The sequence below is a fragment of the Montipora foliosa genome, chromosome 12 (assembly GCF_036669935.1).
Source record: "Montipora foliosa isolate CH-2021 chromosome 12, ASM3666993v2, whole genome shotgun sequence".
Classification (NCBI taxonomy): domain Eukaryota; kingdom Metazoa; phylum Cnidaria; class Anthozoa; order Scleractinia; family Acroporidae; genus Montipora; species Montipora foliosa.
Window position 1 is genome coordinate 35,737,590 of NC_090880.1, and position 10,327 is coordinate 35,747,916.

Genomic DNA, 10,327 nt, shown 5'->3' on the forward strand with positions numbered 1-10,327 from the left:
TTTCCCAGCCGTCCCTTATGTCTCATTTCTTGCTGCGAATTCACTTACTCCTCTTTTAAGTTATTTCTCACTCAAAAAACTTTTGGACATCGATGAACATTTCAACAATTCCCTTGCTTTCTATAATTTCTTTAACTGAAGCCACATGCAGTCAAGGCAGTCAAGGACTGACTATTTTGTATCGCTTTTTTTATTTTCCTGGACCCAGGCCTTTTTTGTGGTGCATGTCCCAGCCTGGAATACACGCACAAAGTGGTTACCAAGCTGACGTAAAATGATAGTATATTAAGGTACACGTAGTTTGCTTGTCAAATTGTCCTCAGTTTTTAAATCCTTACTCGACGTTTTGTGAGGTCATTCCTATGGGTGATAGCTCTGATATTCGTCTGGGTAACGGGCATATTGCAGCTGGGGAGATCGATCATGTTGAGCTACTATCGTCCCAAACAGGCGCCCTTTATCGCTGTCAAGAATTCACGGACGTCAAGTTTGTGGTTGAAGGTTCAAAATTTTACGCTCATCGAGTACTTTTAGCTGCTCGGAGCGAGTACTTCAGGGCTTTACTGTATGGTGGAATGAGAGAAACCAATCCAGAAACTGAGATCGAAGTGAAAGATACAACAGCTCCAGCATTCGAAGCCTTGCTAAAGTATGTATATACTGGAAAAATTTTCCTTGGGGATTACAAGGAAGATACCATCCTGGAACTTTTGAGTTTAGCGCACAAGTACGGATTTTTGGCGCTAGAAAGTGCGCTTCAAGGTTATCTTAAAGCTGTTTTGAGTATCAGGAATGTGTGTGTTATTTTTGACGCTGCGGTTTTGTACCAAATGCGAGATCTGTGCACGAATTGTTTGAGTTTTATGGACAGGAACGCTGTAGAGGTCTTGTCAACGGACGGATTTTCTTGCCTCACTAAATCATCTCTGGTCGAAATAATTAAGAGAGACTCATTTTGCGCGCCTGAAAATCAAATTTTTAGAGCCGTAAGAGAATGGGTTGAAACGGCGGAAGAAATAATCGATATAGACTTGAAGGACATCTTGGATAAAGTTCGTCTTCCACTTATAAGCTTTCACGATTTGTTTAATATTGTCCGCCCATCGCACCTCTTCTCTGCAGATGCAATATTGGATGCCATTCGAATGAAAACAGAAAGTCGAGTCAATGAAATGAACTTTAGAGGTCATTTGGGTGAGTATGTTCTCCAAAAGCGAAAGTACTGCTCAAGCTCATTTAACGACCGGCTTTTTGTACAATACACACCTGCTCTTAATTTAATACCTCCCGTGCGAGAAAAATTATTTGAATAGGGTGGACCCAAGTGGCTTTGTATTCCACATTTATCACTTTCTTGAATATGAACATCAATAAGATTTTTTAATTGGTTTTCGCAAGCCTGATCTTTACAGCTCTTTTTTTAAATTAATGTACAAAATGTTTCAGTTAGTAGAGGTAGGGTGGAATGACCCTGCTTCACCTAGCTATAAATCTTTACATGACCTCGGACCAGAAAAATTAAGCCTTAAATGCCTGGAATATTCAGGAGCTTTGGCTACCACTCCTGGGGGTTCCCCATTGATAAGAAAAATCGTCTGGCATTAGATAGACAGGCTGGTTTGTGAGTCAAAGGGTTAACTAAGGTGGCTCAAACCAGTTTTAACACTTTGAAAAGACACTCTCTTTAGAACGATTGATGCTACGACAATGTATCACGCAAGAACGTTATATTACCATATGAAACATCAAGACACTGTAATAATGGTGTTTCCAGTATGGTACCATAACATTGCTTTTTTATTTATTTAATTCATTATTTATCCAGGGGTATCCAATTTAGCAAAGCTAGTTCCAAACAAGATGCAATCATTACTGTGATGTAATAAGTTACCTTGGCATTGAGAAAGTCTAGCAAAAATAAGGTATTTTTCGGCTTAAGTTGCTTATATCTAAGAAACAAACTTGGTAACCCCCATTTTTTATTGCTGGAAAGAGATCAGAAGACCAAGATGAAACTTTCTGAAAAGCTCAAAATATTATGTGAAGCAGGTTCAGAGCCACCTTAAATCTGTGATTTTTTTAAAGGCGGCTCCACAGAATGTTTTTCATTTTTCAGAAAGTTCATCTTGGCCTGCTGATCACTTTCAATAATAATTATTAATAAAAAGTGAGGGTCACTGAGTACGTTTTTGATTAAATAAATAACTGTTGCCACAGTGACTTATTACATCACACTAATTACTGCACCTTGTTCGGCAATAATAATGGTGGTTTGACCGTTTGAGCCACCTAACTTGTTGAATGCCTGCTGTCAGTGGCTGGCAGAATAAAGAACTGGACACGCACCTGATTACATGCATGTATTATTCATATTCAGAATCCATGAAGTATCCATTTTTATTATATAAACACCAATGAAATACCAAGTAAGCTTTCGCGCAAAAACATGATATCTTCCAAGTGAAAATAACATGTTATCTTCACACATGAAAAGATCACTGTTGCTATGGTTACATATAAAAATCGCGCATTTCGATGCATTTTGTGAAATGATTTAGTATTTTATTGGTGTTTATATAATAAACAGAATATTACATGGCCGCTTAGAGATACGAAATTTCTCTTCTTGTGTTGAAAAATATTTCACTCATTTGCTGCGCTCACTTGTGAAATATTCTTCAACACTCGAAGAAAATTTCGTATCTCCGCACGGCCATGCAGTATCCTCTATAACTTAATCACTTACATTGTAAACTACCTGTTAATAACAATGCAGTTAGTGTTAGGCTAGGGCATAGTTTATCAAGCCAAAGGTTATCTCCTGGTAAGTATAAGATTTCGTGATTTATGGGCATGATGTTTTGAAAGTTCTCAAAATACCATAAATCATTTGACCATAAATCATGAAATGCTTGGGCAACTTCATATGATTTTTTAGTTATTACCAGCACATACTCAACAAAATCACTCCATTGCTTTATTTCCATAGCAACTTACGTATGTAGGCAGTAATGACCTTGAAAAATCATTGAAAAAGTGAAAGCTAAGCAAAAGTATTGCAGCCAGCCATTTTCATGCCATGAATAGGTGGCTATTTAAAGACTGATAATGACCCAAACACTGTAACCATAGTTAAAATACCGTAAACACTGGCGTATAAGCCGCACTTGCAGATAATCCGCACCCGAGTTTAGCAACTTAGATTTTGGAAAAAAAAAATTTGAAAGAAATTAAAATAAATTAAAAGTGGAGTCTTGACAAAGATGTCTTGCATGTAAATGCACTGTTTCTTCAAGTTTCTTGCATGTGTCAACCCGCTTATTAACTCACTAACATTTAAAACAGAGAATACTGAAACTCTTACCTATAATTTTGACTCTCTAATAGTATGAAAATCCGACTAGGACATAAATTTGATCTTTCTCTGGCGTTTTTAATCCAGTATTTTTAATTCCTGTCCATTTCTCATTAGAATTTACATGCAACAACACCTGACGAACATTCCGGTTTGTGCATTTTGGTGAATTTTGAAAACAATTGAACCCCATAGCATTTAATGATGTCCTTTTACATAATTATTATGTCTCTGCTAATGATCCTCGATGATCATTACAGTTCCAGATGAAAATGTTGCCACGTCACGACATGGTGCTGAAGTGATTGAAGGAGAGATGCCAGAGTATTTACTTGACGGTGACACTGCAAATTTTGATCTGGATCGTGGGTTTACTCGTCACCTCATTCTCGATGGAGACAAGGGTATATGTATTGCATTAGGCCGACCAAGTATCATCAATACCATCAAGATGTTGCTTTGGAATAAAGACCCAAGATCCTATTCTTACTTTATTGAGATCTCTATGGACAATGAAGACTGGATCAGAGTTTTAGATTACTCAAAGTACTTGTGTAGGTCATGGCAGACACTGCATTTTAAACCTCGTGTTGTGAGGTATGTCTCTTGTTACTCTTGGGAATCATGTTATTATAGCTATACATTGGTTATAGATAAGGGGGGTTTAGTTTCTAAATGCATCATTAAGGAAGTGAAATATAGAAATGGGTTTATCAACTGAGTTGATGGGGTAAGTTGACCACCGTAATGAAATTCGAAAGCTGACGCTCTGGCCTGGGTTGCTCAAAGCATGGTTTAGCGGTAACCAGCGTTAAATACCATGGAAACTTATAGGTTTCGATACCACTTACCCAAATTGTAGCACTAAGCATCCTTCGAACAACAGGCCTGTGCGCGTTAACCCTTTGTCAGAGGTCTGTAATTCACAATTTGCTTTGACAAAGGGCCAACAATTGAGATGGCAGCTTACAAATTTCTTAACAGTGGTCAATTTACCACACCAACTCTGTTCATAAACCCGTCTCTGGGTTGACTATAGATCTGAGCATGGGTACTCTACTACCAACTCAAATCAAGTCAAATAATAGGGCATATCTGACATGGCCGGTTAATGTTGTCCAGACCATGGAAGCAAAGTGAGAAAAGGAAGTGATTGATGTGGTCTTATTTAAGCAATCAACCATGTTTTGAACTGCATTTGTTTTGTTTGATTTACAGGTATATTCGAGTTTATGGTGTACACAACACAGTCAACAAAGTTTTTCACCTTGTACACTTTGAATGTTCATACTCAAATATTTCATATGAGTTAGGACAGGATGGTGTCATTGGTAAGTTCTGAAATTTTTTTGCCACTTGATTCTAAAAATTGGAATTGATTAGATTTTAATGTAGAAAACAAAGGCTGAAAAGGTATTTCACGGGATGTGTTTTTTCAGAAACCGTTCGTCTCAAATCACTGCTTTAAAGAGAGTTCATTCAGCTAACATACTGAAACAATAAACTATTTATAAAATTAATAAAAAGCCAAAATAAAGCTACACAAAAAATAGTTTTAAAATAAATGGCAAAAAGGTGTGTTTCCAAAAAATATCCACACCCCCACCACTGAGGGAATTGAAAATCCTGGAGGAGAGGGTGGAAGGAGACCCAGAAAAATCCAGAGGGGTGGGGGGGGGGGGAACAGTTATATGTTGTTTGTTTCTTTTGAATACCTTAATTTACTCCAATCTTCTACACTAGTTCCCACAGAGAATGTAGCTCTGCCCTCACTAGGTGCAAGTGTAATTGAAGGAGTGAGCCGCAGTCGCAATGCTCTTTTGAATGGAGAAATTAGAATTTATGACTGGAACATCGGCTACACCTGTCACCAGTTGGGCAGTGGAGCGATTGTCGTACAGCTTCCACAACCTTACATAATCAGCACAATGAGGTAAGTTTACACATTATATGTGGTGCACACAGGGTAGGTTACTACAATTTCTCCTGTGCATAATATGTATAAATCACAAAAGATTCACATGGGTGCAAAGTGATAAAACTTAACTCAGAAAAAGCAATGATAATAATTATTGTAGTTAACCCATTGACTCCTAAGGAGGGAGACTTCATAGATTTTACTCTGTCTAACGCCAGATGATTTTACTGGTCAACTGATTTTACTTTAGTTACTCGTTACTCTGTCTTATGCCAGACAACTTTACTTTGTCAACGGAGGGAGGGGGGGTTGGGGTTGGTTCAGGAGTGAATGAGCTAACAACTTCAGATCCACATCCAAGCACATGCGTTTTAGAGATGTGGATGGCAACCGGAAGAGAACTTGTTGCGTGCCAGGACAGTGGTATCTCCCACATTTTTATACTAATTATCTCCAATGGAGAAAAGATACTTAGCCATAAAATTGTGGACAAGTTAAAAGGAAAACAGCTCACTTCCGGTTTCCATTCGTGTCTCAAAAACGCACTTGCTTAAGCTCCCTAATGTCCCCTTTCAGATACTTCTCTATCAGAAATGTAGTGAGCCACTTTAACCCATTCAGCCTTAGAAGCTTCCCCCATTGACAAGTAAAACTCAACATCAGTTATCTGGACTTGAATATAAGACAAATAAGAAGTGTGTTAATTTAACAAATCAAATGTGGTTCAGTGTTGTCTGTACTCTTATCGACGACCATATTCGTCATCACAGTGGTCACAAGGCTTAGCAAGTGAGTCCACAACATTTTGACAACATTTAATTCGTTTTTTTATCACAATATTCAATGTCAAGGTTTTTTCAGAACTTGACCAGGGTAGTGCCACAAAAAAGAGCAAGCCTTGTCTATAACTTCCTTGCAATCTGATTTGTGTATTTCCCAAAATTAGTGTTTCTGATTAGCTATACAATTGAGTGACTTTTTGACATGAGCAGCGTTGTCTAGACTCTTATTAACAATTGCAAATTAACCAATCAGATTCCAAGCAATTGTGGTAAAAAGAAAGTTAGAATGTTAGTAAAGGAGCACAGAGGAAATCCGTTTATACACAGTTTTGTGCTTTCTTTCGGATGTAAGCAGTCAGTTAAACAACATGAGCCAGCTGAATCTAAAATGAATTTAAATTGCAGAAAACTGAAACTTCCATATTCACCTTGGTATTGTTTTATGTCATAACTTCCAATCACCTTTCCAAGAATGGGCTTCATTACTTCACCATATTCAGGGCAATAAAGAATTGTGTGGTCTCCTTCACAGCAGTTTTTTTTTTTGTGAGTTAGGGGGGGGAGAGCATTAGGTAACATCTCGAAAGACTGCTGCGAAGGGGACTCAAAATTGAGTAGATACCAGGAATTAAAAAAAAGACATAGGTACCTTTTACTAACCAAGTTTGAGGTCCGTACTATAAGTTATGGACGGTCGTAAGTTTTTTCTGGTTGATCTATGGCTTAAGCATGAAGCATGTGGGCCATAAATCATCGGGAAAAAAAAAGAAGGATCTGTAACTTACGGCATGGATTGAGAAAACGAGGTCAATCCAGTGCGTGGGAAAGACAGCAGGCTGTACTGTAGAATATGGCCTGCAAAATTGACCATCACAGCGTGCCTACTAAGTGAGAGGTATAATAAATCACTGTATTGGCACTTGTATATCTGATTTTGCAAGTTAATGAAAGGCTTAATTTGGTGATGTGAGGACCCCTAAGTCAAGGTTGACAAATTGATGTTACCATTACTTTAAAAAAATGCATGTTGATCCATTTGGGATTTCTAGAGCCATAAATTCTGCCACTGTAATTTCATCTTTTATGTCATCCATGCCAATGATGATCAAGTGAAAGGAGCAATGTTGAAAGAAAAATAATATTATTATCAATTTATCCACATTCAAGAATTCTTAAAATCTTGCCTGTGGTAATAGTCATATTTTTGTTTTTCCTTGCAGACTCCTTCTCTGGGATCTTGATGAGCGGAGATACAGTTTTTATATTGAAGTGTCTTGTGATCAACAGACGTGGGTGAGAGTTGTGGATAAGACCAACGAAGCCTGCAGGTCAGTAGTAGTAGTAGACTGATTTATTGTTGGTGCTTTAGTGATCTTCAGTATCTTTGGGCAGTTTTTCTTTGTTCCAAACAAATGTCCTTCTGAGTCCATTCGTCCCTGAAGCTTCCCCCGTTGACGAGTACAATATTATTGTCTGGCATTAGACAGAGTAAAACTCAATCTCAGGATTAAAAGGTTTAAAGGGAAACAGTTTTGAGGGCCTGCATAGCAAGCATTCCTGTTCCACAGAAGAGCTTCGAAACGATTTTCCCGCAAACTGGTCACGCGAAAGTTGGGGCAAGAGCGCAGCCAGTTTGCGGAAAATCGTTTCGAAGCTCCAGGCTATGGCTGGCCTGCTTTCTGAAATCTCACCTCACCTCTAAATCCTTTGTAAAAAATTTGATGTGTTCATATGAGAGGGCGGGCTGGCTGGCTGGCTTGGTTGCTGAAATCTCAGTAAGCAGGCTGGAAATTTTGCCATATGAACACTTCAGCCTGGTTACCACGAGGAAAATGATACAATGCATTTTTGTGAGAGAACGGACATTACCCCTACTTCTCTTTTCGTCTATAATGAAGCTTGGAATAGTTTCAGTAGATAGTTACATAAAGTCAAAAGAAATTTGAGGTTGCTTAAACAAAGAAAGTCAAGGAATTCTTGCCAGGCTTGTTTGTTAGATTTCATGCCTGAATGGTCGTCAGAAAGTGGGCTGAAAGTTGCCATGTGAGCAGAAACCAATTGCCATCTCAATAACTGAGCCAGCGCAGTCAACCAGGATCATGTGAATGAGTCCCTGAGTGGATCTAAATGTTGTTAATACTGATTATTGCATCATGTTGCCCCTTAATTAAGGCGCTATCTTCTTGTTTTTTCTCCTTAGGTCATGGCAGTATTTATCATTTGATCCCAGACCAGTTGTCTTTGTACGCATAGTTGGAGTTGAAAACACAGCAAATGAGGTTTGTTGATTATTGTGTAACAAATTAAATCAATTGGGAATATTAAGCAGTGGTCTTTCTTCATTTTTTTTTTTTTTTACTGATTTGACAAATTGTGGCCAAGTTCTCAGCAGTAAACAAATTATGCTCAAATAAATTTCTACATTTTATTATAGCTAGGCTGAAACTAAAGGGCAATTTCCACCATTCTGCCCTGTGATTTATCGTTTTCCCCTCTCATAGACCTTATTCATAAATGGCGGTCAATTTATAATTCTTTTGTCCAAGTGCAAATATACCATACAGTGGATTGAAAAGAATTCTTGCTCTAAAATGAGGCTTGGTAGGCTAGTTTGCACTCGGACAAAAGAATTATAAATGTGACCTCCATTTATGAATAAGGTCTATATTATTGTTATCTAAGATTAAAATCAAAGAAAGGACTAAGGCTGACCGATAATGTGCAGTATAATTATTCATCAATTGTATATTAAAAAAATTGTAATGGGGTGGAAGCCATCATCATTCTCATCAATTAGCAGATAATAATTATTGTTAAATCAACATTTGATGGGAGAACAGTGTTATGATCTAACAGATGGTCGAGATCCCAAGCATTTATCTTTGAATCTGTGTTTCCTGAAACCCAGTAAAAACTGACAGTTGAACTAAATAACTGTAATCACAACCAAAGGAAAAAAAGCAAATTCTACTCCAGTATGTGGACATGCGGCACACATGCATTAATAAACTACATTTAAATTTCTTTAAATGCAACAAAAATTATTATTTGTATGATTACAATCATCTAGGTATCAATGAGGATGAACGTTTTCTACCTCTTTTCCCACTCCAGAAGAAGAATCCTTTATATTGAAAGAACTAGATGTTCTGAATAATATTAATCTCTCACAAGGAATGAAGTTAAATACCAATGACATTTACCGGTAACATTAGAGGCAGAGAATAAAAGACGTCTTTGATTAACTCTACCATGCTCATGTTAGCCTTGCAACACATGTTATTGTGTTAATTTTTTCCCACAGGTTTTCCATTGTGTCCATTTTGAGTGTCCGGCGGGTATAAAGGAACCGAGTGTCTGTGGAAGTGACAGTTCAGATTACAGTGGCACAACAGAGACAACAATCAGTTCAATTATGTGATGGTGAAGGCCACTAACCTTATAGTCCTCTTATCCTCTTCCAGAATTTGATGGAACCTAATTTAACGCTCACCAAATCATTGTGCATGAAATTATGCACATTTCTGGACAAGTCTGTGATTTTAATCCACTTCTGTTTTTATGGGTCTATTAACTGTCACTGCAAACATTACTGGTGCCAGTCAAAAGCAACATCATTTCGTAGGCCGTTGAACTTCAAGGTCAGCTTATTATTATCAAAGATGAAAGGCACAGTAGAGGGGGTAAACATTGGAAATAGATTATTTCTACCTGATTTTGCATAAGATGATCACAAAACTTTTCAGTTCGGTTAAATTCAGCACACTAAATCAATCTCTGTAACACATTTTCATATTTGCGATAATCTGGGAATCTGGATATGTGCTAAACTCAAGGGAATGAGGGGTTTTAATAACTAAGGTTTTCGATAAGTAAAAAGCAGCGATATAAAAGAATGACTTTTCGACGGCTCCATGCCATCATTCTCAAATTCAAATAAAAAACTGTAGGTGAGTTCATAATATGGTGAAATGTACGTGTGAGGTTTCAGTGAATACGATTAATAAGAGAAAATAAAATAAAATTCCACGCATGGTGCGCTTGAACTGTGAAATAAAATGTTTTGCTTTAATTTAGTCAGATTGAGTGTTAAGTGTTGGTTTTTCGTTTTTGATGAAGAGCATTTCATAAATTAAACAATCCAGCTTGAATTTGAGAATGATGGCATGGAGCCGTTGAAACGTCATTCTTTTATATCACTGCTTTTTATTCTTAAATGAGGGGTTTACTTTTGATTTTACAAAATTGAGCAGGCATGCCAATGAAGTGAAT

The 10,327-nt window shown here is 37.4% G+C and overlaps 1 protein-coding gene across 1 annotated transcript in view; it reads left to right on the forward strand.

Annotated features, from left to right (window-relative positions):
* Nucleotides 1–253: 253 nt before the first annotated feature.
* LOC137978681 (BTB/POZ domain-containing protein 9-like) overlaps nucleotides 254–10,327 on the forward strand; it is a 10,945-nt gene continuing 871 nt past the window's right edge. The window contains exons 1-7 of the mRNA XM_068825696.1: nucleotides 254–1,194; nucleotides 3,616–3,952; nucleotides 4,574–4,686; nucleotides 5,099–5,288; nucleotides 7,276–7,383; nucleotides 8,256–8,334; nucleotides 9,360–10,327. The exon at nucleotides 9,360–10,327 is cut by the window's right edge and continues 871 nt beyond it. Of these exons, the coding sequence (XP_068681797.1) occupies nucleotides 363–1,194; nucleotides 3,616–3,952; nucleotides 4,574–4,686; nucleotides 5,099–5,288; nucleotides 7,276–7,383; nucleotides 8,256–8,334; nucleotides 9,360–9,476 (1,776 nt within the window). The 5' untranslated portion in view covers nucleotides 254–362 and the 3' untranslated portion in view covers nucleotides 9,477–10,327. The remainder of the gene's footprint in view (nucleotides 1,195–3,615; nucleotides 3,953–4,573; nucleotides 4,687–5,098; nucleotides 5,289–7,275; nucleotides 7,384–8,255; nucleotides 8,335–9,359) is intronic.